Source organism: Serinus canaria, chromosome 18, assembly GCF_022539315.1.
Source record: "Serinus canaria isolate serCan28SL12 chromosome 18, serCan2020, whole genome shotgun sequence".
Taxonomy (NCBI): domain Eukaryota; kingdom Metazoa; phylum Chordata; class Aves; order Passeriformes; family Fringillidae; genus Serinus; species Serinus canaria.
This window is the reverse complement of record NC_066331.1, coordinates 484474-512390: the sequence shown is the minus strand read 5'-3', so window position 1 is coordinate 512390 and position 27917 is coordinate 484474. Positions and strand designations below refer to the sequence as shown.

At 62.2% G+C, this 27917-nt stretch overlaps 1 protein-coding gene and 1 long non-coding RNA gene across 14 annotated transcripts in view; one reads left to right on the top strand and one right to left on the bottom strand.

Moving 5' to 3' along the window:
* RBFOX3 (RNA binding fox-1 homolog 3) overlaps positions 1 to 27917 on the top strand; it is a 132842-nt gene that overhangs the window by 92250 nt on the left and 12675 nt on the right. For 4 of the 13 annotated variants that reach the window (XM_050981229.1, XM_050981227.1, XM_050981228.1 and 1 more), the window contains exon 3: positions 12455 to 12499. The exons of 1 other annotated variant lie outside the window; for it this stretch is intronic. Coding sequence is in view for 8 of the 12 variants with exons in the window: in XM_050981223.1 (XP_050837180.1) it covers positions 20397 to 20498 (102 nt within the window). In the remaining 4 variants the exon portion in view is untranslated. Of the gene's footprint in view, positions 1 to 12454; positions 12500 to 19944; positions 20499 to 27917 lie in introns of those variants that run through there. 8 more of the 13 variants (XM_050981222.1, XM_050981231.1, XM_050981223.1 and 5 more) reach the window with 7 other exon arrangements.
* On the bottom strand, positions 494 to 6663 carry LOC127060234 (uncharacterized). The gene is made up of 3 exons (XR_007779010.1): positions 6419 to 6663; positions 3917 to 4069; positions 494 to 2242 (listed from the first exon to the last, which is right to left on the bottom strand). It is a non-coding gene; the product is annotated as an uncharacterized LOC127060234 (long non-coding RNA).

The window sequence follows — 27917 nt, the reverse complement described above, 5'->3', positions numbered from 1 at the left end:
TTCCCTGCCTTTACATGCTCCTGGTGCCAGGGCAGCTTCTCGGGTGTCCTTCTCCCTCTGGTTCCCTTCAGAGCAGTGAAGCACTGCCAGCAGGGAGCACGCAGGCTGGCATTCACCGCCTGGCCCGAGGAAGGGGCAGGACCCAGCCCTGTCCCTCCTGCCAGGACACAGCACCATGAGCTCGAGGAGGTCGTGGTGCCCGGCATGGAGGGGTTTGCCTCCTCCACAGGTGTGTGCCTGTGCTCCCTGCCTGCAGCAGAAGCAGCTGCTGTCCAGGGAATCCTCTTTTCTAACACCAAATGTGTTTCTGGGAGCATGGCTGAGGCAGGAGCCTTCTTCCTTGTGTCCTGGCTGGGCTGCTGCAGCACCGGGGCTGCGGAGCTGCTGCCTGGTGTGTGCTGGTGTCCAGAGAGCCCCAGGGTCTCTCTCCTGTGCTGTCCCCAGGGCCCAGGGTCTCTACCCACCCAGCACGCTCCCACCCCTTGCCGTGGAGCTGAAGCCTCATTTATTCTGAAGGGGAAAGAATTCACATCTCACCGACCAACGGGAACCCAAATACAAATAAATTTCTCTCAAAGTGCAGTCGTTGGAGAAAACTAAAGGCCGTTAGTCAGGCTGACATCAGAGGAGCCGCATTCCCTCTGACAACCCGCACAGCCTTATGTTTTATTCACCAGGCCTGAAAAATACCTTCCCGAAGAGGGGGCCCATAAATAAACCAGCGTGATGAATATTACACAGGATAAAAACTGATAAAGCTGGGCTCCAACCAGGAGCTGCACGACGAGGTTAAGAAAGCACAGGGGTTCATTACATCTGATCCAGCGTGCTGGGCTGGGTGTTGGGATGGGAAGGGACATCCCTGGGGATGCTCCTGGGTCCTGGGAGAGAGGAGAGTTAGAACAGGCCAAGCCAGCCTGCTCCTGGCCACTGGGAGAGGCAGCACGAGCAGGCTGGGAGCACTGCAGGGTTGGGGGTGTCCCAGCAGCACCTACAAACCTCCTTTGAAAAGTTCCTGTGCTCTTCCTTGGAAACACCGGGCTGGACCCCGTGGGGAGCAGAGCAGCCCCCTGCCCTGCTCCTCCCCACTGTGCAGGAGGCAGGAACCTTGAAATACGAGCACTTAGCTTTTTATTACCCCATTTAATTGCTGCCTGACAGCCTAATCCAGCATTAAAAACACCAGAGCTCAGGGGAATTCACCATTGTTATTCAACGTGTATCTCTCTCCGTGCTCAGAGGTCCCATCTGCTGCTTGCTTCCACCCACTCGCTCCCGGGACATGCTGGTCAATCCTTGGTCCTGCTGGTAGGGATTTCTTCCTGGTGGAAGTGGTGGGTGAAAGGAAGGGGGATCAGGAAGGGGGAACGAGGGAGGAGCTGCTGCTGGCAGGGGCCCGTGGGCAGCAGGGCGAGAGGGCTGGGGCTGTTGGAGTGGACCTGGGCTGCCCTCAGGGAACCGTGGTGCTCACAGGCAGTGCAGCTGGGATAGAAACATCCGTGGCTCTCCCCAGCTCCTCCGCAGATGTGAAAAACAGTCGGGGAAATCACTTTTCCTTCCTGCCAGCTCTTAACCCAAACTTCCCCCAGCAGCGGCGGAGGGGCGGACCAGCACAGCTTTGGAGAGGCCAGTGAGTTATAGTAATGGACACTCTGCAAAGTGTCTGTGCTGCCCATAAATCCATACCCTCCTGGAAGTGCAGATGGTCCATAACCGTCCATCATCCCCAGGCAGCGCCGCCGTGCCAGGGTGGGTTTCTCCTCTGCTGTTTCTGCAGCTCCATGGAACTGCAGCAGGAGCTCTCCCCACAGCAGAGCACGAGCAGCTCCCTGGGTTAGGGGGGACAAACAGGGGGTGTCCCCGAGGCTGGGGCTGGTGCAGGCACTGAGGGGAAGGTGGCAGGACCAGGGCTGAGCCCTGCTCGCTCTGGCTCACCCACATTCCTTGGGGTGACTCTGCCCCGTGGCAGCAGGGCTGGAGGTGGGCAGGAGGGAAGGAGGGTGAGATCAGAGCTGCTTTGGTGCTGCTGGGGCTGAGCACGAGCAGCCGGTCCTGACTTGCCCAGAGGACCAGAACGCCCTGGCACAGCCTCCAGGCAGCTCCATCGACGTTTCTGCATCTTGAGGCAGCAGGGCCCGCCGAGGCTGGCATGTGGCAGGCAGCTGGAAGCACTGGGCACACTGGAACTGGGTTGGGAGCTCTTGCTGCCAGTGTGGGGGGGTCTCTTTCCTTGAGGAATGACCTGGAATTCGATCAGGCAGGTTTTATTAGATTGTGAGACTGGAAGTGAAACTGTGCAGGATCAAAGAGAAGCCGGCACTGCCGCAATCCAGGACCTGCAGGGCTGAGCGAGAGGAGCCACCCCTGGAGATGAGAATGCCCCCAGCAGGCTGCTGAGGGACTCCAGCTCCTCATGACAGAGCCGCTCTCAGTCAGCCCTGATGGATGCCTCCACGGCTGCTGAGGGACAACAGGCTCTCTGCCGAGCTCCACCAGCTCTGGGGCCACTCTGCCCCGGGCCATCAGCCAGGACCTCAGTACCAGGACTTGGACCCGCTGGAGCTCAGTCGGGGAGAGGGAAGGTCTCGGACAGCGTGTTCTGGGGGCTGCAGGGGGTCCCAGCAGGGCTGGTGCTGGCAGCAGCACTCAGGCAGGAGCTGGGGCTGCTGCGGGCAGGGCTGGGACCGGGCAGGGAGAGCAATTGCGGCAGTGATTAATGGCACACGGGCAGATCTGGCAGCTCGGGGTGCCCCGATGGCAGGAGCAGCTGCATCCTCTGCTCCCTGCTCTGGGCCCCCTGGCCGAGGGCTCTGGGAGCCGGGCGGGCTCTGGGAGCCGGCTGCTGCTCCTGCCGGGGCTCTCCCGCTCCGGCCGCTCCCGCAGAGGGCAGGGCCCGTCCGGACACTCTGGCAGCATCGCTGGGCTTATTAAGCTGATAAAGCAAGGTTAAGTACCCGCACAGTGGGGCCCCCTGAGGTGTCCTTACGTGCCGAGAGGAGCCGGGGGATGCCGGAGGTTGCCCTGTCACGCTCGGAGATGGAGAGGAGCGGGCAGCGCTGCGCCAGGCTGCTGCGGCACCGGCCACGGCTGCCTCTGCTCGGGAGCCCTCTGCCCTGCCCCTCGCTGGCCCTCCGCACTCTCTTGGAGGTTTCTGGCCCTCAAGGGGCTGCACAATCAGGGGATGCTGGTGGCATCTCCCTCAGCCATCCCTGGCTGCCCAGGGAGAGCTTTGTCTCGCCCTCTGCCTGGGGCTCCCCTCCATTCCTGGCCCTGGGGAACTGCCATGTTTTAAAACCAAGCAGGTTTTAAAAACCCGGCCAGAGGTTGGTAGAGAAACACCTGATCCCGGGTACCCGATGCTCCCACAGGGTTTGTGAGGGGTGCAGAGCACCCTGGGATCACCCTGGGATGGTGACGGCTCGCAGCCCTCCTGGTGCTGCTGGGCGTTCTTGTGGGTGCTGGTGGCAGGCAGTGCTCCAGCAGCATGCAGAGCAGGCCCTGTGTAATAGATAATAATTAATAGACTGCTCTGGTGGCAAGCTAGGTAAGTAGATAAATAATTTTAATTATCCTTGGGGAGGCTGTAAAATTCGCACACAGCCCTTTATTAAACTCTCTGTTTACAACAGTCATTTATATTGTGTGTCATTTTGCATAAAACCCCCCTGGGGCTGAATAACACCGTGCAGCACCATCCCTGGCACTGCCAGCACTGCTGCTCCTCAGGAGGGCAGGGAGCAGGGCCTGGGGACACGGACAGCCCAGGCAGAGGGCAGGGAGCAGGGCCTGGGGACACGGACAGCCCAGCCAGAGGGACATGGACAGCCCAGCCAGAGCAGCTCCATCTCTCCCAGGACCCCTTGATGCACTCACCTGAAGCTGGTGCTGCACCCCAGCCCTGCCGAGTTCTGCTCACCTGGGGATCCCTGGGGGCTCCCCGGACCCCAGCTCTTTCCCAGCAGAGTTGATGGGTTTGTGCTGATGGCAGGGTATTTTTTTCTCCTTTCTTGCGCATGTCTCTCAAAAGAACCATAAATTCCAAGCTGTGAAATCCCGCTGTGTCAGCAGTCTGCAAAATGAAGTGATATTAAACGTGACAAAAGTCTCTCTAATTCACCCTGGCCAGTTCCTGATTCCCTCCCCGAAGCTGTAATTGAGAAGTGGAAGAGTGGAGGTTGCCGTTGTCCCTGCCTGAGCCGTCCAGGCCTGTGAATTGTGTTAATTAAGGCCTGTGTTAATTAAGGGTTATTTACAAACGCCTCTGCTCCGGCTGTGCCGCACACGCTGCCCTGTGCACAGGTGTGTTCTGCCTCCTGTCCCAGGCACGTTCACCTGTGCTCCCCGAGCCCCTCAGCCCCCGAGCATCTCCTCACTGCTCCAGCTCCCAGCGGTGGCTTTGCTGGGGCAGGGGGATGCAGGGGTGAGCTGTTACCCTGGCTGTGACCCATGGTGTGACCCCCAGGTGCCCCTGGCAGTGCAGCAGAGGCGCTGCTGCCTTGCCGCAGTGCCCTCACTCGCAGGGCCCTGCACTCCATGCACTGATCCTGTTTCCAGTGGCAGATTCCAGCAGAGTCCCTGCCGGCGTCAGGATGAGTCTTTGGGGATTTGAAGTCACTTTTACAGGAACAGTGTGTGTTTCTCTGCTCATGGATGGGATCTGTGAGGGTGTTTTCAGTGCTGGAGGGGCAGAGTGATGCCACTCTGCCACCAGAACTGGCCAGGCTTTGCCCAGTGCCCTTTGCTCATCTGGCCAAGGGGATGGGTGGCCAGGATGCCCTGTAGGCCCCAGCTGTGCTGGGCAGGCTGTGAGGGGGGGGTTTGTGTTCTCAGCTTCCCTGCTGAGCACTGGCAGTGGCTGGGGGGCACTGGCCCAGCTGAGCCTGGCACAGCGCGTGCAGAGGGTCAGCGGAGTGTCCTGGCAGTGAGGAGGGCAGGCTGTGCTGGGTGGGCTGTCACCAGCCCCAGGGGGCTGCTGGGGACCTCCCTGCACTGCAGCAGGTGCTGCCACCCCAGGGCTGTCCCCACTGCAGGCACAAAACTCTGCAGAAGGTTGTCAAATAACTGTAGAGTTTAACATCCCCACAATGGGGCTGACATTTGTGTCGGTAATTTTAAAACACTTTTTCTTCTCTGTTAAGTCAGACTAATTTTCAACAAGCTGAATAACTCTTTCTCCCTAACTGTGGACTTGTGTTTGATGGTTTCCTTCCCCGTGTGGGTTCTGTTCCTGTGCTGGAAGGTCAGTAAGGTGGCAGGACAGGGCGGAGCGCTGTGCTGTGCTGGTGTTACCTGCCCAGGTGATCCTGCTGTATCCCCACAGACAGGCAGCTCTCACTGTCTCTCCTCTGGAGTGCACAAAGAGCTGTGCTGCCCACGGGCGAGGCACAGGGGTGTGGGCACTCAGTGCCCAGGTGGTTTGGGGTCTGGAGCAGGGGTTGTTTGGAGTCTCAGAGCAGGAAGGAGCTTTCCCCCAGCATGCTGGGCCAGGGCTATCAGTTATTTTAGCAATCGATGGTATTGATGCCATGCTAGCTGAGGAGGCCACTGGAGGGCTGTTCTTCCAAATCATTACATTCAGAGCTGAGCTATCCCCTTTCCATATAAATCCTGGCAAATAAAGATTAAGCAGGGCCTTTCCCAGAGTCAGGATGGGCACTGTTTGGGGCACCCGTGCTCGGGATGAGCAGGGCCTGGAGCAGACGTGCCAGAGACAGGAAAGCTGCTCTAGAAGGACTGTCACTTTTGGGTCCCCTCTGCTGCATCTCTCAGTTGGACAGGAGACCTCCCGGGAGTCTCTCCCTGCTTAAAATCCAGAGGGCATGGGAACCACAGTGGGGGTAGACCCTGAATGTGAGCATCTGATGGGATCAGTGGCAGCAGGAGCGCCCCAGGCTGTCTGGGGAGCAGGACATGCCCGTTTCCCTGCTGCTCCTGGGGTGCACGCTGTGCCCTTTGGAGCTGGCACACAGAGCTGCTCCTGCCTGGCACAGAGCTGAGGGCACCCACGGGCCCAGAGAGGGGCTCGTTCCATTTGCTTTTGTCGTTTTTCATTTCAGGAGGAAATCAGGCTACATAAAGAAAACCCCAACCTTTTTTACAGCCCTGCATCAGTACATCCCTGGAGGGGAAAACACTCACACGGAGGTTTTCCTGCACTTTGCTTGTCCTCGTGCCTCCACTCAGTGCTTTCAGAACGCTCACCCCTGGCCAATTCCCCGCGCACTGGGTTTGGTGCTTTGGGGTTTGTTTCCTTTTTTGCTATTGTTCTCAATCAATTTCACAGTAGGTTTGTGGTTGGGATAAAAGCATTCCCTGCTCTCCGCTCGCCTGGCAGCGTTTTGTGTCTCTGTCCCTGCTGATGCCACCCCGGGGTGAGCAGGGTGGGTGGGTGGGTGCCCCTTGTCCGTGGCTCACCTACCTCTGCTCCAGGGCTCGTGCTGTGCCCAGGTGTCCACAAAGGATGCCCTGAAATCCGTGGTCTGCTCTCACAGTCGTGTCCTGCTCAGCTGCTCCACGTTCCTGCCGGCTCCTCCGGCCCCTCTGGTCCCCCTGTCCCTGCTGGCTTCATCCCAGGCATTCCCCAGCTCCCCATCCCGGTGTCATCCCAGAGAGGATCTGTCTCCCTGTCCCACCAGGTTCTCAGGGAGAGGCTGAGCCACAGGTTAATTTACTGCCTGTGGGGAGGGGAGGGGAAGAGCTCTGCCCGCTAAATAAGTCATGAAGCCGGATCCCAACAGCACAATTAGAATCCTCTGTTAATGATTATTTATGGGGCTGGGATTGCTTATTTAACCTGACTATATTAAATATTAAACCAAATTATAATATTTATACCGGTATTTACAACAAAAGGAGGCGGTGGGTGGCTGAGGCAGAGCAGGTGAGTGAGTGAGGTGTGTCCAGTGCTGAGGGGTTGTGGGCAGCACTCAGGGGTCGTGGGGACCAGAGCAGCAGTCATGGCTCTGTCCCCTACCCCAGCCCTGCCACAGCCTTTAACCTAAGTGGCAGGAATGCTGCTGGAGGAAGGGGAAGGACTTTTGGGTGGGAGATGGTGTCTGCTAAGGAAGAGAAGTATCAGTCATCAACTGGGACAGCAGAAGCCAAAGGAGCCCCCAGCTGGTATGGGGTCAGAGGGATGTGCTGCTTTTGTCACCTTGGAGTTGGAGGTGACAGCTGGGCCTCGGGGTCTCTGCTGTCCCCACTCAGGGCTCCCAGCTGCCTGTGCCTGGTGCTGCTGCGTGCTGGAATGCAGCTCCTTGTGCCAGAGCCATGGCTCTGGTGCCACCGGCCCTCCAAGCTGCAGGGGTTCAGTGCAGATCCCTGTGTGCTCCTGAGCCGTGTGGCTGCCGTCTCTGCAGCCCGTTGCAGATAAAATGATGATTAAGGGGTCCCACCCCATAAGCAGACAGCCATGTTGACCTTATTTAGGCTCCTAATCAATTTGCCCCGGGTGTGATTAATTGAGATGCTTGCCATCGATTTTCTGTGCGACAGGAGTGGCTGAGGTGGGATGCAGTGGGTGCCTGCAGGAGATCTCTGCGGCGGCTGGGCCGGGGAGCTCTCAGCCAGGCAGGATTATCCTAGCTCTCCTCGGCCCTGCTCCCAGGCCAGCCTCCTGCAGCTGCCCGTGGGAAGAGTGAGGGCTGCTCATGGAGCTGCAGTGGGGTTTGCACCCCTGGGAGCCCTCCTGCATCCCCCAAATGATGCCTTGGATACGGACCTGGGAAGGACAGCGTGCTCTTCCGAGTGAGCCAACAGCTTGGGAAAGAGTCCCCGTGGCCCGTGCCACTGCCAGACCCTCTGCAAGGGCCGGTGTGACCCCTCCCCGAGGTGTGGCCCTCCCCCGGTGTCCCTGAGGGAGGTGTTCTGGGATCACCAAGCACCACAAACCCCGGGTGAGCTCCAGAGGGGGAAAGGCCCTGGCCAGAGCCACCAGCTGGGGACGAGGGACCTATAGCACGGATGATTGGAAAGGATTTTCTGGCTAAATTGCTGAGCAGATGGATTTACCCTGGACGGGTCCTTGTGGACTCTGGAACATTTTCTCTTCTGTCACAGTTCCTTTTTATGACCTGCCATTTGCTCCAGCGAGCGAGAAGTGAGCCCTTGGCACTGAACGCTGCTGCGGCTCGGGAGCGCGGCGGCGGCCACGGCTCCTCTTCAGGAAACTGCTGGGGCCTGGCAGGACACCCCTGCCCACTCTGGGTCCCCAGGCACTGGCAGGGGCTGGAGGGGGGACAAGGGGCAGCACTGGCTGAGGCAGAGGAGCTGGCAGGGCTGGCACGGGCACGCTGTGCCAGAGTGCAGCCACTGTTTATTTATCTGTTTGTGTCTGTTTGTAACAGATCGTTGCAGTGACCACCTGCAGAGGGGCACGGCCAGCAGGGCTCCAGATGGGAGCTGTGGAGCAGGGGAAGCGTGAAGCCACATCCTGGCTTGGGAGAGCATCCTGGGCAGAGGGACAGTGGTGGCTCCGGGGGGTGCTGGGTTTTCCCCTCGCTCTGCCACCAGTGCTCCCACGTGGTGATTCCATCATCAGCACTTCCACACCGTGATTCCACCAGCTCCTTTGGCTTCTGCTGTCCCAGCTGGTGACTGATATTTCTCTTTCTTAGAAGAAGGGGAAGGACAACACAGTCTTCCACCCAAAGCCCTTCCCCTTCCTCCAGCAGCGTTCCTGCCATTTACATTAAAGGCTATAATGGGTTGGAGTAAATGGAGCAGGTTTGCAATTAGTTTTCCAAGTACTTATCTCATTAAAGTAAATGAATTATTGATTTAGTGACACTCATGCTTTTAGTGAGCAGCACAGTGCCATCCCTGCTCCGTTGCTGGCTCCCTGCAGCCGGCCCTTGCACGCCTGCTCCCGTGAGCACACGTGTGTGGGCACAGGGGCAGAGGGCAGCAGCTCTGCCTGGGCAGGAGAGCAGGAACCTGCCTTTGAGAGGGACCCTGCTGAGCTGGGAGGGGTGGGCTGGGGGCCTGCTGCCTGAGGGCTGCACCCTGGAACGCTGCTGGGGACGTGGCAGCTGTGCCAGGCACCTCCTGCCAGCCCATCCGTGCTGTGCAGAGGATGGCGAGGGAGGGAGGAAGGCAGCTCCCCCATGCCACTGGTGCTTGGCCTGCTCTGGGGCTGTTAGTGCAGCCCAGGGCCGGCGTGGGGCTGGCATAGGGCTGGCAGGCAGGGTGAGGAGCTGCCTGTGGCTCCTTGGGCCATCCCAACATTTGCAAGGGCAGGGAGCAGGGTGTGGGGGTGCTCAGCCCTGGCAGGGTCTGGCAGAGTGTGGCTGCAGGAGGATGAAGCACTGACAGGCTGTGCTGGAGCCAAATGCTCATGGCTGAACCTGCCACCCCCAGCTAGCTGCTGATTCAGCGCTTTTGCAGAGATTTCATCTCTCCTGTGAGATAAAACACTCCATCAGTGGAAAGCTGCCTGCTCGGAGCTGCCCTGGCCGCTGTCCGGGCAGGAGGGGCTGCACTGTCCTGCTGGACACGCTCCCCTGCAGCTCCCGAGCCTGGGGGTGCCACCGGGGGCTGTGCCAGGGGTGCCAGGGGTGCCAGGCTCCTCCGGCCGTGCCCGCTGTGCCAGCAGGGGCCCCTGGCTCACGGCGGGTTCCACGAACGGCACTGGAAGCACTTTGATCTCCTGGCCAGCAGGAAGGAGGTGCTGATGGGCTGGGAGGAGGTGCCAGTGGCCAGCAGGAACTGCAGGAAGGATTTCACAGCTGTTACTCAGGTGGGGTTTGGTGGCCAGTGATGTTGGCCTGAGCTGTGCAGGGCGTGGCAGTGCCACCCTCTCACCTCTGCCGCCGAAGGACCTGCACAGCAGCTGGTGCTCAGCCCCGTGCCAGGACCCTGCCACAGCAGGCAGGGGCTGCCCGAAGTGGGGGCACACCCTGAGCTGTCCCTGTCCCCAGGATGGGACTGCACTGCTGAGCAGTCCTGGAGCTGTCCTGTCCCACCAGGGCTGCTCTGGCACTGCCCGAGCCTCAGCTCCTGCCCAGCAGTGTGGAACAGCCCTGGGCAGAGCAGGATCCTGGGGAAACGTGTCCTGAGAGCTGCTGTGCAGGAGCCAGCCTCTGCCCCAGCCCCTGCCCCTCCTGCCCCTGCCTCCAACGCTGCTGGGAACGGGATGTTTTATATTCCTTAGCTGGGGGAAAAAAAAAAAATAATCCCTTCTCATTTAATTAAAAATGTTGACATTGTGCCTGGCCATCCCACCCGCCGGAGAAGGTGGTTATAAATTAAACATTAAACCTTTAATGGCCCATAAAGAAATTTTCGCTGCTGTTCTGTATATGGGGATATAAATAGAGAGGGCTGTGGGGGGAGGGGCGGGACATTATTGTTCCTCAGCCAGATAATCTTTGCTAATGAATTTAATTAAAAGCAAAATTAATTTAGGATTTTTGGTGGAGGGAATGGGGGTTAAAATGTACTTTGAGAAACTACCAAGAAGGTCCCAGCAGATCAGAGCCAGGCCTGCCTCGGTTGCAGTGTGGGGAGGGGGGGTGGTGAGGTGCAGCTTTCACGGGATCCCTGCAGCTGGGTGACACGATTGCATTTCTTGTGCAGACCCCCTGAGTCTCATCCAGGTGGGTTTGGCTGGGCTGGGATCCCCTGTTCTGGCGGCGGGTCCCTTTGGGGCTGTGCGAGGTTCCAGGTGGGGTCAGTCAGCCTGGACTGTGCCAGAAAAGCAGAGACTGGACCAAGATCCCCCCAGATCCTGCCCGGAGCTGCTCCTGCCTCTCTCCCACCAACGCTGTGCCGGGGGTTTCCCTCTCCTGTTTCAGCACGTGTGGACAGGGAGGCTGTGCCTGAGCATCCCACTCCCCGTGTGCCGGGACCACCAGGGGCCTCTGCCTGGGCTGGAGCTGGCCTTGGCGAGTCCCCGTCTGTGCCAGCGAGCGTGGCACATCCCAGCTGGGGCACGTCCTGGCTGTGAGGCCCCACGTGGCTGTGGGAGCTTCTGAGAAGGCGCCTTTCCTGGGAAATGTGTTTGGGAAATGCGGCGTTACCCATCGCCCAGCCTCCCCCAGGAGCAGGGCCTCAATTATTCATTGCACAGCGGGCAGACTGGGCTCCCAGCCCTCCCAGCACTCACTCCCAGCCCTGCTCCCAGCCCTGCCAGCCCTGCCAGCCCTGCTGCTGGAGTGCTCTGGGCCTGCCATCTCCTGCTCCCAGCCGGGATCCTGGTGGGCGCTTCCTTGGCGAAGCCGTGGCAGAGCTCAGGGGCGGTGGCTAGGGGCAGGAGGGTCTGCCAGGCCTGCAGGGCTGTCAGCACGCTGCTGGGAACCAGGGAGGTCCCAGCCATCTCTGCTAGGACACCCATGTTCCACAGGGTCTGCCCTGGCCTGGAGGGACAGGAGACCCCCAGCCTGGTGAACGCCTGGTGCGGGGTGAGAGTGCTTGGAGGGTTTTTATCACAGGAGTGCTAATGGCAGTCAGCACCAGCCTAATGAGCTGTACTCCTCCATGAATCTGATTCATTGAGGCAGGAATTACCATAATTGATTATCCTGCTGCGTGGCTGAGAGCCGTGTTTGCTAACAGAGTGCCTGGGAGCAGTCTCTGTGCCTCCTGAGCGGCCGGACCATCCCCGGGCCGGGCGCTCCTGGGGCTGGCCGTGAGCTCAGAGCAGCTCCAGGCACCCCCAGGGGTCCCTGCAGCCCCCTCGGGACCCTCACTGGGGTGCTGGCCCTGCAGCGGGGGCTGGGCATCTCCAGAGCTGTTGGGCAGGTGGGACTCAGCACCTGCTGGCCTCCAAAGCAGCGGGTACAGGCACACACAGCCCCCCATTCTTTAGCCACTCCTGGGATCTATCAGCCATTCTCATTATTTCTGAGGGTCTAACGTGATTGATGAATGTTTGCCTTGGCCATGCTGCAAAAGCCAATTAGTTGAAGTGCAGCTTTCAGGAAGTTTTCTTTGAAATTTGGCTTAATTTCCAAGAAGTGCCCAGAGCCAGGAGAGCAGTGCTGCAGGGGTTGCTCCTCACAGGAGCGTGTCACCGTGCTGCTCTGGGCAGAAGGCTTGGGATGCACGCACCCAGATGTGCAGGCAGCCCTTGGGTGGCAGCTGTGCCCTGTGCCACCCCGTGGGAGTGTGTGGGGCTGTGCTTGCAGGGCCCTGGGGAGCCCAGGAAGGGGTCTGTGCTCTGCAGGAGCTGGGCTGGGCTCCAGGTGCACTGGTGGAGCTGAAGGGGGGGATCCTGTGCCCATCACCCTGGGCATGGTGCTGGTGGGTGCTGATGCTGCTTGGCTGCCCTGGGCTGAGGCCCTGGCCTGGCCACCAGCTGCTGACCAGCACAGGCCTCCCAGTGCCCGGGGAATACGCTCACATCCGTGCTGGTATCCCAGCAGTGTGCAGCCCTGGGCAGGCAGCACTGACTGGAACAGGTTAGTGATGATGATCATTGATTTTAATTCTTCCTCCCCTTCCCTGTCTCTTCTAGAGCGCCCCGTGCCAGCGCCGCGGGAGGAGCTGGGCTCAGTAACAGGTACGGAGGGTTGGGGTCCCGGGGGCTGCCCTGGGCTCGTCCCTGGCTGCTCCCGGGGTCCCCCCTGCTCGCTGAAGCTGCATGTGTGGGGCTGGCAGGGGGCTTGGCACAGGCAGGGCAGGGCAGGGCAGGGCAGGGCAGCACCCCAGCCTGGGGCTCAGGGATGGGGCTGGGGGCACAGAGCTGTGCTCGGGGCAGGGCTGGGAGGAAGGCTCCCCCTCCCCTCTGCCAGCAGACCCCTGCTCCCCCCTGGTGCTGAGCCCATGCAGGTGTGAGGTGAATCCTGCCTGAGGAGAGGTGAGACTGACTGCCTGGGAGTGTCCGTGTGTGCTGACCTGCTGTCTGTCCGTACTCTGCGGTCCCAGGAGCCTGCCCTGGAGGAGCCGGGCTCCCTGTCCTCACTGGGGGCACGAGCAGCCCACAGCCCCGTTCTGTTGCAGTGCCCACCGCAGGAGATGTTTGTCCCCAGGGTTCTGGGAGGTGTGACAGCAGCTCACAGTGATCCCAGGCTGCGGCAGGGCATGGCTGGTGTGAGTGGAAGGTGGGCCAGAGCAGGTGCCCTCTGCCAGCCTGGTGCCCGCTGGCCAGGTGTGGGTGGCTCCTTCCTGTCCCACCCTCACATTTCTGGACTTTGCAGCAGTAGGAGGACCCGTGACAGAGGGGACACTGCATCCCCCAAGGTCCATCCCACTGAGGACAGTGCTCCTCGTCACAGCCAGTGCAGCAGAGGGGCAGAGAAGGCCGAGGGGCTGCAGGGGATGAGTCTGGTGCATCCATAGCTCTGGGGCCTGGCAGGGGCTGGGGGTGCCAGGGGGTGTTGGGGACTGGGTCAGTGGCACTGTGCTGCAGGAGCTGCCCACTTGCAGAGCTGTGAAGAGGTGTCTGGCCGAGAGCACTCCCATCCTTGGCACATACAGCACGAGGATGGAGGTGACCTGCTGGGGGGGGGTCGTGGTCTGGAAGGCTCCAGAGACCCTGTGGGAAATGTGGAAAAAGAGCTGCTAGGAGGAGCAGGCAGGCTGGGTGGGAGCAGGGCGTGCAGGGAGCCAGGATGGATGGGAGGAAGGCTGGGCTGGGCTGGGCTGTGGCCCTGGGGACACTGCTCAGCTGCAGGGGCAGGCTGTGGGGCCGGGGCTTGCTGCTGTCTCCGTGGTTCGCTTCCCGTGCTGAGGTGGGGGCTTTGGTCCTCCCAGTGTCCTGCTGAGTGTGGGGTGGGAGGGCACAGGTCAGCCCTGGGCTGCAGGGGATCTGCTGTGGCCACTGGTTGTGTCTGGAGCAGGGGAGGGCAGCAGGGTGGGTGTCCTGCAGCTCAGCTGCCCCTGCCCGCTCTGGGTGGGAGGTTTGGGGTCTGGCACAGCAGCTCTGCGCTGTTTGTGTGGGTGTGGGGGGCTGCAGTGGCAGAGGGTGGTGCTGGTCAGGGAGCTGGGCAGGTGCTCGTGCTGCTGCCCTGCCCTGGCTCCAGGAGGGTTCTGAGCCCTGCCCAGTTTGTCTGCTGGTGATGGAGGGGTGTCATTCTGCTGCACTGGGCCCCTCTGTCTGTCTGTCCCATACAGCAGGGCTGGGGGGTCTGGCAGGCTGGGGGGACCCCGAGTCATAGCTGAGGCTGCGTTTACAGGGCATAGAGAGAGGAAAGGGTTTGGATCACGGAGATATAAGAGGGAGCAGGGAGCCCCCCGCCCCAGCTGCCTGCAGTGGTGCCTCTGCTGCTTTATCACCCTCTCCTGGTGCTGAATTATTGAGAGTGTTGCTCTCGTTTATTGCCGTGCTGGAGGAGAGCTGCCTCCAGCCTGGTGCTGCTCTGAATATGATTATGGGGCTGTAGATGTCAGAACCAGCTGGGCCCCGGAGACCAATCTGCTGCCCCCCTCACTGCTCTGCTTCCCTTATCCTTATTTATTCCCTCCCAATCCGCCTGGTTCAGCGCTCATGGTCCCTTTGCTCCTTCCATGTGTGCCCCTGGAGGACAGGGATTTAGTGCCTGAGGAGCAGCACTGCCTGGCTGCCAAGCCTGCACCGTGTGCCAGGGGCAGCAGGGGCTCGTGGGCAGGACCCCTGGCCCATCCCCAGGGGCAGCGGGGGCTCGTGGGCAGGACCCCTGGCCCATCCCCAGGGGCAGCAGGGGCTCGTGGGCAGGACCCCTGGCCCATCCCCAGGGGCCGGGCTGTGGCCAGCCCTTTGCTGTGTCCCCTGGCCCATCCTGCTGCTCTGTCCAGGGTCTGCTGGGGGGCTCAGGGAGGGATGGCTGCCCCGGCTCTGGTTGGCATTTCTGGGTGCCCTCTCATGCAGGCCACGGTGGCCCCATCCCGGGCTCCAGAGACTGTCCCTGTGGCTCCCCGTCGCACATGGGGGCTGGGGGCTGCTGGCTCTCTCCCCTCGGGCCGCTGCTCGGCTTCTCCAAAAACCGGGGGCACGCTGGGCCTCCCGGGGCAAGGGCAGGGCTCAGCATCACCACCGGCCCGGCTGGCGATGGGAGCGGCGGGGTCCGGCACCCGCGGCACCGGGAGCCGGCTGGCACCTCGCAGGTTAACTGCGAGCGGCGGATTCCCTTATTGACAGGGTAGCCTGGAAAATGCTGAGGTAGGACATCTGCTCCTCGGAGTGTCAGCGGAGCCCACGCTGCGCCAGCGAGCGCCCACGCTGCCGCTGCCGTGCCCCCAGCGCCCAGCCAGACCCTCGCCCAGCTCCCCGCTCACCCCTGGGGCTGGCGACCCCTCACACGCTCGCCCTTCCCTTTGGTCCTCGGAGACACTGGAGAGGATTTCATTTTTCCCTCCTCTCCCCGGGTGGATAAGGCGCTGCCCGGCGCCCTGCGGTGCCCCAGCCGCGGTCCGGGGTCTGTCGGCTCTGAGCCCCGGGGAGGGAGCAGGGCTCCGGGACCACCGGAGCTGGAGCCGGACGGCCGAAGGGACAGAGCCCCCGGAGGAGCGGTGGCCGGTGTCGGGAGCAGCCCCTCGGCCCCGCAGCGAGCCCGCCGCTGACACGATGATGTATTTTTGGGTAGGTACCGCTGCCGGGGGTGGGCGCCGCCCTCCCTGCCTGCCGAGGTTTCTCAGGATCGGGGCGGTTCCGCGCTCCCTGGCCGTGCCGCCGTCCCCTGTGGTCAGCCACTCTCTGCCCGGGGCTGGCAGCAGCAGGCTGGGCTGCTGTGCTGGGGACAGGCTGGCCTTGGGACCAGCAGGGTAGCACTGGCTGCTGGGGTCCCTGTGTCCCTGTTGTGCTGGGTGGCACTGGCTGCTGGGGTCCCTGTGTCCCTGTTGTGCTGGATGATGGGGACAGGGACGGCTGCAAGGAGGTGCCATTTTATGGAGAGCACAGGGCTCCTGTCCCTGCCCATGTGGCTCGAGGGTAGAGGAGGAGGGGTGGCACAGGAGGCTGTGGAACGTCCCCAGGGGCTGGCCCAGCTGCTGTCCTGCTCTGCACGGTGCTGGCAGATCCCCAGGCCCAGTCCTGTTCCCCCCACCGTGGGTCAGGAACATCTTAAAGGTGGGGTTTTTTTCCTGGATCCCTTTACACTTCCATGTGCTTTCCCTCCATTCCTGCTCCCCTCCTGCTGCCACAGCTGCTGTCTCAGACACTGGCCGCGGTTTGGTCACAGTGCCCTCCTCACCTGGTGAGGTCATACCTGGGTCAATTCCTTCTTTGGGAATTCGGAGCAGGCACTCAATGTCTCTGGTGACCTCTGAGAGCTGCTGGAGGAGGAGGAGGAGGAGGAAGGAGCAGGGAAAGAAGGAGAGGTTTAGCAGGTGCCAGGGAGGCTTGTCAGCCCCTTCTCGCTGTCCTGGTCCCTGCCCTAAGCTGGGGCCATCCCCATGGCCAAGGTACTGGGGACGTGGGGCCTTCCTTGCCATGGGATGTTCCTTGTCACACAGCAGCTCTGATCTGTCAATGCCTTCATCTGATTGCTTGATGTCTTTAAATAACTACTAATGAGCTTCTAATTAATGAATGCCTCGGCCTGGGGGCATTTTGAGTGGGTGGGAGGAGAGGATTAGGCTGGTGCCGCTGTCCCTGGGTGCAGGTGGGCTGCCAGCACTGCACTCCCAGGATGGCCCCGGGGGCTGGAGCACCTGATCTCCCTGGCCCAGCCTCAATGGCCCTCGTGGCAGAGGCTGTGTCCTGCCTGATGTGCAGCCCTCCTGGGCAGCTCTCACAGGTGCCAGCATCCAGCTTTGTTCTGTGGGAGAGTGCTGCAGGGACAGGGGGTTCCACCAAGCCCCAGTAGCCCTGGGACCCCCAGTCCTGCCATGGCTGTGCACTGTGCCCCCACAGCAGGTCCAGGACATGGCATCTGCCTCTCTGCTGGGAGGGGAAACGCGGGGCTCCCAGTGCTGCCAGGCACTGGAACTCCCACTGTGCTGTGGGTCGGAATCTGGGCATGGAGCTGGGCCAGCTCTGGGCTGGCAGCAGCTCTGACCAGTGCTCAGGGCTGGGGCAGGGCCCTTGGCACCTGGATGTGCCACAGCCGTGCTCAGCGGGGCTGGGGGCTCCAGGCAGACCCCTGGGCCTTGTTCCTCGTGGATGAAGTTCCCAGGGGGTGGGATGTCCCTTGGAGGAGGCCTGAGCTTTTCTGCCGTTTCCCAAGGAGAGGATGGCACCGCACTGGCTGCCTCGGGCACCTCCCAGCAGCTCTCCCCTGTGTGGCAGGTCCATCCCGGTGCCTGGAGCAGCCAGATGTGCTGCACTGTCCCTGGCAAGTTCCCTCAGTGGTTTGGGGGTGCATGCCCACCAGTGCAGGCTCTGTCCCTTGGCTCCTGAGCCAGAGCAGCGGCCAAGACCACTCTGTCCCGGTGCCATGTCGTTCTGCCTCTTCCAGAAAACAAAACCAAGGAGCCCTGAAGGGTTCATTTAAAATAAATAAAAAACTGGGAATTGTGCTGATTTGAAGGAAAGGCAGCCCCATCCTGAGCGGGGGAGCACAGCGCCAGCCCAGCCCCGAAGGGCAGAGAGAGATGTGCTGAGAACTGCAGCCCTGTGCAGCTCCAGCCTTTGATCGTATATCTCACACGTGCCCTTTGCTTTCCCTCTGCTGATATTTATTAGGTTTAATTTTACTGGGACACGGCTGTAAGTGAGACAGATGGAATGGGGTCTGCGCGCCTGGTGAACACATCTTAATTAAACAGATAAATAAACTTTCATTCCAGGAGGCTTCAGTTTCGGAGGGGCTCCTCAGGGGCTGCGGCTCTGCGGGGCCGGGCACAGCCCCGGTGCCACCACCGGTGCTGCTGCCTGGGGCTGTGGCACAGTGTCATCGGGAGCAGCAGGGTGAGGGAACCCAGCCAGTGGTGCCAGCAGGGTGTTCCCACTGGAGCTGACTGGGGGCCTGGTGTCACCCTGCCCGGGCAGTGTCCCCAGGGCTCCCTGCTGCAGAGGGACATCTCTGCGGCCAGGCACGCCTTGGTGATGGCAGGAGAAGGGAGAGAGGAGACTCCAGCTCTCCTCAGCTCCCAGAGCTGTGCCCATTTCGCTGCTGGCTCAGGGCAGTGCCAGCACTTGTGGTGCTGCCACCGGCCAGGAATGCCTTTGAGTCACCCTGGCCGGAGCGGTGCGGGGGAGGATGGGCAGATTACCTCATCCTGGAGCCATTCCTGCCTCACGTGGTGTGCTGTGTTGGGCACCGCAAGGCCAGTGTGCCAGGCAGTGCCCTGCCATTGTCACCTCCGGGAGCTGCAGTGGAGCCAGAGCGGCCCAGGGCCCTCAGAGCTCCTGTTGGCCTGCTCGGGGTGCCCCTGCCCTGCACAGGGTCTGTGTGGTGTGTGCGGGTTCCTGGGGGAGCCCCTCTCCCCTCAGCTGCACAAAGGGCTGTGGGGGGACACACTTGTCCTTTCAGAGCTGTGCCACATCCTTCCCCGGGTGATGGAGTGCACAGGAGGGCATGGCACCCAGGGCGTGGGTGTCCCTGGGAAGGGAAGCTGGACACCAGCAGGAGAGTGGGGTCTGAGCACCACGGTGTGCCAAAGGGGCCACTGCATCTGTCGTGGTCCTTGGAGTTGGAGGGGCAGCGGCTGTGGTGGGCACCCACAGGGAGCAGTGCCTGGGGATGCTGTTGGCAGCAGATGTCACTGCTGGACCTTTTTGGCTCCCGGTACCACGAGGTGGTGGTGGTGACAAAGCCTCCCCGGGCCTTGGAGTGCAGTCCCCCCAGTCTCAGGACCCGCTGGGAGGGGCTGGCACCCCCTTGGCCCCACACAGCTCTTTCTCAGGATGGCTCTTGCAGAGCTGTTTGCAGCAGGTCCTCCCTGTGCCTCTGGGCCGGCCGTGCCACACGCTGCTGCTCTGGAGTGTCTGCAGCAGAAGCCGTAACTGCTGCGAGTGTACCAGGACACTGCAGCATGTCACTCTGCCTGGGGATACTGTGGAAAATCCCAGCTCCAAACGGCTGGTCGTGTGCTGGAGGCTCCGGCAGAGACGGAGCATCAGCAGCTGCTGGCACAGCCCTGCCTTTGTGCATCACATTTGGCCGAGACGGAAGCTGAGCCGAGCCCAGGTTTCGTTTCCTACATGCCCCAGCACAATGCCAGCCTGGCAGCCTCGGCGCTGCCGTGGCTCCGGAGCTGGGCACGGTGCTGCCGAGGCCTGGGCACCAGGGAGGGACCCGCGGCAGTGCCGGGGCTGCTGCGGGGCCGGGATGGGTGGAGGTGGGACGGGACCCGAGCGAACACGCAGGGCTGTCCCTCGCGGGCACTGGCACGTAGGCGATTGCCATGGCAGCTGTGACAGCGGCCAGTGTGGTGTGGATGCGTCAGGGCTGCTGGCAGCACGGTAGGGCCCTCGGAAACGCCAAAGCACCTCTGGAGCCCTGCCGGGGCTGACCTCTGCCCGCCAGCTGGCGGATCTTGGGGCAGAGGGTCCCCATGGCTCTGGGGAGCACAGGCAAGCAGTGCCAGGGGGCAGGGCCCCCATGTCACCGCAAGGGGCAGGGCCCCATGTCACCCCAGGGGGCAGGGGTCCCCGCAGCCCTCCGTGCCAGGGGGCGGGCAGGATGGGGCTCACGGGGTCCTGCCTGGGGCTCCCACACCTTGGCACGGTTTAGCAGCGGTGCCCGGAGCATGCGGGCAGCGGTGAGGTGCGGCCGGTCCGGCAGGGAACGCTGCGGGCTGCCGGCGGCTGCGGGGCCGTGCGGGGCCGTGCGGGGCCGGTGGCTCCGGGAAGGCGGAGCTGGGGCTGCCGCATGGCTCCCGCGGCCCGGCAGCGCCGGCGTCTCGCAGCGAGAGCGTGGCGGTGCGCACGTGTGCGGCGGAGTGTGCACGGGGGATCCCCGGCAGCCCCGCCGCCGCTGCCCGCACGGCTCCCCGCGGCACCGCGCTGCAGCACCGCAGCTCCCGGTAAGAGCCTTCCCGCCCCGGGAGGGGAGCCGGCTCTGTCCGCCCGGCCCTATCCTGCCCGGCTGCTTCCCCAGCGTGCGGCCGGGGCGGCGAGGGCGGCGGGGAAGCCATCTGCAACGCGGCGGCGGCGGAGGGGTTAAGTGCGGGATCAGCTGTTCTCATGTCATTACGGATTCTCTTCATTTTATACAGAGCTCTGTTTGATGTCTGAATGCACAGGGGACTCCCCCTCCTCCTCCAACTCCCACCCCTTTTATTTCGCTCCCGAGCCCTCTCTCCTTCCTCCTCCCCTTCCTTTCTCTCCCGCTCCGCTCTGGCTCACGCACACCCTTTGCAGACCGTGCGCTCAGTGCCAGTGTCTAATGGCCCCGAAGTGAAGAGCCAAGCGCTGCTCCGGCGGCGGCGCGGCCGGCCTGCCGCAGATGAACCCTCCTAACTAGCGCCGAGGGGTCGGGAGGGACGGCGAGCAGGGGAGAGCCCGAGGGGCCAGCCGGGAAGACGAGGATAGCGGTGGATAGCGGTGTGCGGAAGAGGACGGACCCGCGAACAGCTCCACGGCTACCTGTCGACACATGCTGTGCTCCATGGCTAACTCGGGCTGCCTCCTTGTCTCCAACTCAGGCATGCTTCCTCACTCTCTCCCCTGTCCTCCAGCCTTCCTCTACCTCCAACAGGTAAGCCACCCTCTCCGGGGATTTTTTTGCTTTCCGGTTCGCACGTGTTTCTGGCTGGTTCCCTCTCGGCAGAGGGTAAGAGCTTGACAGCTTCCTCGCAGCCTCCCGCTCCAGCCCCGCGGCAGCCGGAGCTGTGCCGCCGGGGCGGCTCAGCCGCAGCTTTTGGGGTTTCTCCGGTTTCCCCGGCGTGGCTGCGGGAGCAGGGCCAGGGCAGCGGGCGGGCAGTGCGGCAGGCAGAGCCGCCGGCGCGGCTCCAGCGCTCCCCCGCCTCGGCGCTGCTGCCGCTTGGCGATGATGGATGCTCGGGTGAAGGAACGAGGCTCCTGCGTGGCCTGAGCAGAAGGGAAGGTGATGAGCTCGGGCGTGCACTGTGTGTGCGTGCCCACGGCCGGGCGTGGGGCTGTCCCGCTGTCGCTGGAAGTGCTGCAGAGGGACTGGGGCACGTGGTGCCATGCGGGAGCCGGGCTTGGGCAGCCCAGAGGGAGGCTGCTGAGGCCGTCGGTTTGGTCCTTCAGCTGGGCCAAGGTTTCGCTGTCCCACGGGGCTGGCCTGGTTCCTGTGCTGGACCCTGAGTGCCGGGTTTCTGGGCCCATCATCCCAGGGGAGGCGCGGCTTGGGAGAGGCAACATCTTCCTGAAATGCCTCTGTGCTGCGTCGGAAATCCCGTCTCCCAGCCAGGCAAACCGCTCCATTTGTGCTTTCAGGAGTTTAAAAATTCATAGCATCCTCGCTGCACTTGGCGTGGCCGGCGGGTTCACCCGGCGGCGAGGACAGGCACATGGGTGCCAGCCCTCTGCCCCAGTGAGGAGCCTGAGGAGTGTGGGGTCCCTTGGGGTGTCTGTGGCCACTGTCCGAGCGGGGTCGTGGCCAGAGTGTGGCCGGCGGTGGTGGGCATGGCGAGGCCCAGGTCTCTCTCGCTCTGGAGGCCGGTGCTGGCCATGGGCACGGGGGCTGCGGCAGGGCTGCCAAGGCAGCCCGTGATTTATTGCACCCAGAGCCCGGGGACAGCCAGGGCTGCGCTGGATTTCACCCTTCCCAAAGCTGCACTGAGGCCCCTGTGGCTGCTGCACATCTGACACCGAGCAAAACCTGTCCCTGAACCCCCACCTGTGCGGGGCATGGCTTCTGTCCCTAGGAAGAGAGCATGAGGATGCTTTGGAGTGGCAGCCAGTGCAGGGCCCAGAGCTGCCTTGCAGCATGGGGGATGTCCCTCTCCATCTGGGATCCCCCTGCCCCTGGCCACACGAGGGGCTCAGCTGTGCTGCTCTCTTGCCCTGCGGAGCACTCTGGCAGGGGTTGGCCTGGGTCTGGCAGCAGTGGCGGTGACAGCACGGCCTGACAGGTGCTCCCAGTGCCTGCAGGGCTGGGAAAGAGGAGCTGCAGGTCCCTGGGAGGCAGCAACTTTGCTGGGTGTGCAGCTCTGCACCTGGCAGCTCCCAGTTCCCCCATCACCCTGCCTGGTTTGCTTTGACCGTGGTGTTCCGCATCTCTTCCTCCCTGCTCTCCCAGAAGCCTCCTGCTCCTTGGCAGCAGCTCTGGACTCGCAAGCCAGGAGGAGGGTTTTATTACAGGATTTGGAGTTGGGTTTTCACCCGGCTGATGAGCACGATGGAGGTGAAAATCTCCGTCCCCTTCCTGGGGTTTATCCTGTGCTGAGGTTCTGCACCCAGCACCTGGGGACAGGTGCTCCTGATGCGTGTCACAGCAAGGTGTCAGGGAGAGGGACGTCACTGGAGGCCATCGCGTGGGGCAGGGGCATGGGCCATGCGTGGCTGATGGGCCCCTCAGTGGGTGTGCCTGGCACCTGCTTTAGCTCTGAATTTGCTCTGGGTTTTAGACTGCCCACCTGTGCCACCTGCACCCCAGGACCACACAGGGAGCAATGCTGCTCCTGCCTGTGGGCACGTGCCCACCCCAGAGCTGGCTCTGCCAGCTGGCCTGGCTCACCTCTGTGCACCTGAGAGGGTTCACCTGACTTTCCCTGAGCTGGCTGTGCTGTGCGGTCTGGGGGGACTTGGTTGTGACCCCCTGGGTTACAGGTCCCAGTCCAAACCCTTTATGGGTTTGTAAGGAGGTGTACCATGATGGTGCCTGAGCCAGTGGCCAGGACTGAGTCTGCTGGGCTGGCCAGTCGGTCGAGAGCTGGGTAGTGCCAAGGTCTGCACGCAGTGACTGCCCTCTTCCCCTTCAGACACTGCTCTCCCTACCAGGATCCTGTGGCTGGATTGGTTCCTGAGGATGCTGCTGATGTTCCGTAGCTCCCAGCCCCAGCGTTTGCAGCTGGGTTGGGATTTGAAGGAATGACCAAGTAATGAACTTCTCAACAAATCTTCAGTTCTTCCAGCACCAGGGAGGGCTCAGCAGTGCCAGTGGCTCTTCCAGGAGCTGTGGGTGCCTCTCAGCTCACTCTGCTCCACTTCCCCCCTGTGGCCACCCTGGCCTGGCTGCAGGAGCCGTGGGTCTGTGGCATTCCGGGCTGTGCAGCCACACCGTGCCTAGGAACTGCCCTTGGCACTGCCGTGCTCCAAGGGCAGGATTTCTGGAGGGCTGGAGGGCAGGGGCCATGGGAGGGTGGGTGCATGTCTGCAGCAGAGCAGCCTGGGCCAGTGGGAACGCTGCCTCCTTCCGTGGGGCTTGGCAGGCACGTTTGGCTGTGGCTCAGTGAGGGTCGGGGTGTGGCAGGACCCTTTGGTGACTTCCTTTGGTTAACAGAGGAATCAGTCAGTGCTCAAAACACATCTCTGCTGTTGTTGTGGGTGAGCAGTGATGGCTGCAGGACAGGGCTCGCTGCCGACCCAGAGCAGACTCCGAGGCTGTGCCAGCGCTGAGCCCTGCCCGGCCCTGGTGCAGCCCCAGCCTCGGGCAGGTCCGAGCCCAGCCCAGGCTGACCTCCAGGTGTGCTGAGGCCGCTGCAGCGCTGGCCCTGGGCTGCTCCTGGCCGGGAACATCCCCGCTGCTCTCAGTCACACCCCGCTCAGGAGACTTGGCTGAGCAGCGCCTGGCCCGCCAGGAAACAGCCTCTGCAAATCCTGCTTGGAAAATTCCTTTCCAAAAGGGCTGCTGCCAAGTTTAGCGTGTTATATTTTTAGGGAGAAGGTCTATTCCGAGCGGTTTGCAGCAGCGGGTTCGTTTCAAACCGGGTTTCTCCCCCTGCCCGCGCCTCGTGCAGCCCCGAGACCCAGCACGGCAGCTCCCGGCTCTGGCCAGGCTGTGCCAGCTGCCCTGCCCTGTGGGCACAGGCCTGAGAGCCCCCAAAACACGTTTTCTGCTTCGGGTTCTTTCCTACTGAAAACACTGACATTAATTTTAGCTTTGCAAAGCTGCTTTTCCCACAATAGCTGTGATTTTGGCCCACACTGCCTGGCAATGCTCTTTTTATAGGTATATTCCTATTTTTATGCTATAGTGATGGGTGAATGAGTAGATTAAATTAGATTTAGTATCTGTCATTCTTTAAAGCATCGCATGTAGTTGGAGGGGGGGTGTAACAAAGAAAGGCTAATTAGAAGAGCGGGTGCAGGCCACCCCCAGCAGTTCCACCAGCTGCACCACCCCTGGCCCTGGCGCTGCCCCCGCTCAGGGCCACCATCCACACAGCAAGGTGCTTTGAAGCATGGTTTTCTGTGCAGCCCCAGGCCAGGCCAGCTCCTGGGGCTGGGCAGGGTGCTGGGTGCTGCAGCTGGGCACCCCTGGCACCTCCAGGAGCTCCAGGGTCACTTGGCTGCCTGGCTGCTGTCCGCACGGGGATGGGGGCTCCTGTGGGGGGGCACTGTGCCTGGGGGATGGTGGGCTTCCATGGAGGGCACCAAGGGGCACTGTAGCCCCTCCAGGAAGGGCATTGGTCACTTCAGTGGCACTGGTTTTTGTAGGCAGGTGTGGGGCTGGGTGCCAGGAGGGCTTGGGGAGCTGTGCCAGAGTTGGGAAGGCTGGGAAGGGTGCCTGGGCACGGGAGAACTAAATGTCCCAGGAAGGAGGTTGATCTTCCAGTGCTGGTGTGAGCCAGCGTGGGGTCAGGGGCTGTGCAGTCCTGGCCATGCCATGGCCACTGACCCAGTGACGTGCCAGTGCCATTGAGCAGGCTGGGAGCTCTGGGCTGGGAGCTGTGGGCTGGGAATTGTGGGCTGGAGCTCTGGGTTGGGAGCTCTGGGCTGGAGCGCTGGGCTGGGAGCTCTGGGCTGGGAGCTCTGGGTTGGAGCTCTGGGCTGCAGCTCTGGGTTGGAGCTCTAGGTTGGAGCTCTGGGCTGGGAGCTCTGGGTTGGGAGCTCTGGGTTGGAGCTCTGGGTTGGAGCTCTGGGCTGGAGCTCTGGACTGGGAGCTCTGGGCTGGGAGCTCTGGGTTGGAGCTCTGGGTTGGAGCTCTGGGTTGGAGCTCTGGGCTGGAGCTCTGGGTTGGAGCTCTGGGCTGGGAGCTCTGGGTTGGAGCTCTGGGTTGGAGCTCTGGGTTGGAGCTCTGGGTTGGAGCTCTGGGTTGGAGCTCTGGGCTGGGAGCTCTGGGTTGGAGCTCTGGGTTGGAGCTCTGGGTTGGAGCTCTGGGTTGGAGCTCTGGGCTGGAGCTCTGGGTTGGAGCTCTGGGCTGGGAGCCCTGGGAGCTGCAGGATTCACCCCTCCAGTGCCCATGGGCAGCCCTGGCAGGGCTTTCAGCTGCACCACCTCCCTTGGCGTTCCAGGAGCCAGGAGGGAGCAGTGTGAGCAGTGTGCCCATCACTCCTGGAGTGCCCAGCAGGGGAAGGGTTTGTGGTGGCCACCACCGTGCTGTGGGCACTGCCTGCCAGGGCTCAGGTGCTGTTCCCACGTTCCACACCAGCCCTGCTGTGCCCAGCCAGGATCCACACCCGGGTTCTCACCACAGCCTTCAAACAGCTCCCGTGGAAAATCAAAACTGGGGAGAAAAGAGTGGGAGCAGGCGACAGTGGCAGCTTATTTGTGATCTGCATTGTGTGGGGAGCCCTTAATTAGAGGTAATTAGACTAATTAACTTGCAAATGAGAAACGCGTCTTTTTCTCCTTTTCTTTTACAAGAAAAAATAGAAAAGACGAACAACAAGATAAATATTGAGGCTAATTAAGTTGTACCTGCTGCAGACCCCTGCAGCCCACGGGAGGCCTCCCTCCCCACCAGCCTGGCACGGGGTGCCATCCCTGTCTGTGTGTCCTGCGGTGGCTGTCCCCACTCAGGGCTGGTCACACTGCCAGGCATGACCCTGTGGTCCCCTCTGGCAGAAAGGGACGCCCTGCACACCCAGCAGGGACACAGCCTGTGTCCAGGAGCTGCTGGGGACAGTGGCCTCCATGGTGCTGGCCACTGCCAGGACACGGTGGCCAGGCCCTGGCAGTGGCAGTGCCACAGGGGGCATGGATGGTCCCAGCACCACACCTGGCACGCTCCCTGCCAGAGCCATCCCATGCCACCCCTGGCCGGAGCAGGGACGTCCCCTCTGTCCCCTCTGTGGCACCACCAGGTGACACCCGGCTGCTCCCAGCTCTTCCCTCAGGACATCTCTGCTTTCCCCTCGCTCTGTGCCGCACACCCCAGGGTTCTGTGAGCACAGCCCGGTTCAAATGTCTGATTAGTCTTTAGGAGATCGAGGGGTCAATTTTCCACAGCTCCTTCCTCTCCATTTAACTAATTTAACTGCACGATTGTTACAAATTTCATTTTATTATAGCGCTGCTTCTCAGTCCAATTGAATTACCAAAATCTCATTTTCTCAGAAGTGCTGAATATGTAATTAGAGGAAAAATTATGCTCCTGGCTGCCTATTAGAGAGGGCTGCGTGCAAGCACTGTCCAGGCACACACATGGGTCCGTGGTGCCACGAGTGCCCACCAGTCGGGACCAGCAAGTGCCACACGCAGCTGTGCCAGAGTCCCAGCATGGTGACAGGGGTGTGACAGGGCCTGTGGCCGGGCCCTGGGGTGTGAGGGCTCTGCAGGTGCAGACCAGGGTTCAGCTGGGGTCCTGGAGCGCTGTGAGCTGTGGGGCCAGGTGTGGGGCTGGCAGTGCAGCTGCTGTGGAGTGTGGGAGGTGTGAGGCCAGGGGACGTGGCCACTGGTGCCCCTGCTCTCAGGTCTGAGCTGTCTGCATGCAGCTGGGCTTTGGCAGCTCCCCGGGAAGGTTCTGGAGCCCCTCTGCAGCAGGGGAGCACAGCAGCTGCCCCCAGGCCCAGTGGAGCAGCAGTGCCACCACTGAGCTGTGCCGTGTGCGGTATCTGACACTGCCCCTGGCACTGCCCGCAGAGCTCAGGAGGTGCTGCTGAGGACTCAGCTTACCTCCTGCCCACCCCTGGGCTCTGCAGCCTGGCTTGTGCCTCCTGTGCCACCTGCCACAACCTTTTGGTGACCGCTGGGGACCAAACACTGCTGGGAACCCCAGCCCACGCTGCCAATGCCAGGTCTGACTCGGCGTGCCTGGGGGCAGAGCTGTGCCAGGGGTGCCACCAAGGAGTCCCGCAGGTGTGCCCTGGCACCGCTGGCATTCCGGGAGCTGCCGTGGGTGAGCCCGGCGCCGGTGCCGATGTCGGGCCGTGTCAGGAGGGAGCCCGAGGGCTGTGCATCCCGCAGCTCCGTTCCTCCCACCGCCGTGCCTGATGCTGCCGTGTCCCGGCGGTGGCACGGCCGTCGGTGCCCCCGGCGCGGTGGCACCGGCACACGGCGAGCCGGGAGCTGCCGGCCGTGCGGGCGGGGGTGGCCGGGAGCACCCCCAGCACCCCCGTCTCGCCTTGGTTACACAACATTATCATTTCATAATACTCTGAAATATACATGAAGTTGGCTGAATGCAGATGAAATTGCACCATTTACTTCATGAATATTTCATGAAGCCTCAGCTCCGAAGTTTCCAGCTGGCAGAGCCAGGAGCCGGGGCCGGAGCGTGCCCCTTCTGCCCGCGCCGGAGGTGACAGGGACGCACGTGCTGCTGTGTGCCCGGGCCAGCGCCCCGTGTCACCCCCGCTCCTGGGTGTCCCCTGGCTCCGCCTGTCCTCCCCAGGCTGCCAGGGCAGAGGGGCAGGCCAGGGGGATGCAGAGTGCCGGGAGACGTGTGGCAGCCCAGAAAAATGGTGTTTCCCATGCCAACAGGCTGCTCTGCTTCCCCGCTGCTCCTCCTCCTCCTCCTCCCCCTCAGGTGCTGCCTGCCCACTGGAGCACTCCTTTCCCAGCGCAGCGTCCCTGGCAGATGCCATTACCAACCTCTCACCCCTCCCTGCTCCGCTGATGAAGACATTCCGTGCAGCAGCTGCTGCCGCTGGTCCCTGCAGCTCCTCTCTCCTTCCCCGCCTCCTCCACAGGCTCCATCCCCATCCTGCCCCCCAGCTCTCTGTGGGATCCCTGTGGCCCCACCACCAGCCCCTGGCATCCCCTCGGTGGGCAGGGCTGGTCCCTCCTGGCCTCCCTGACCCCCCTGCCCGCAGCCAGGAGCCTG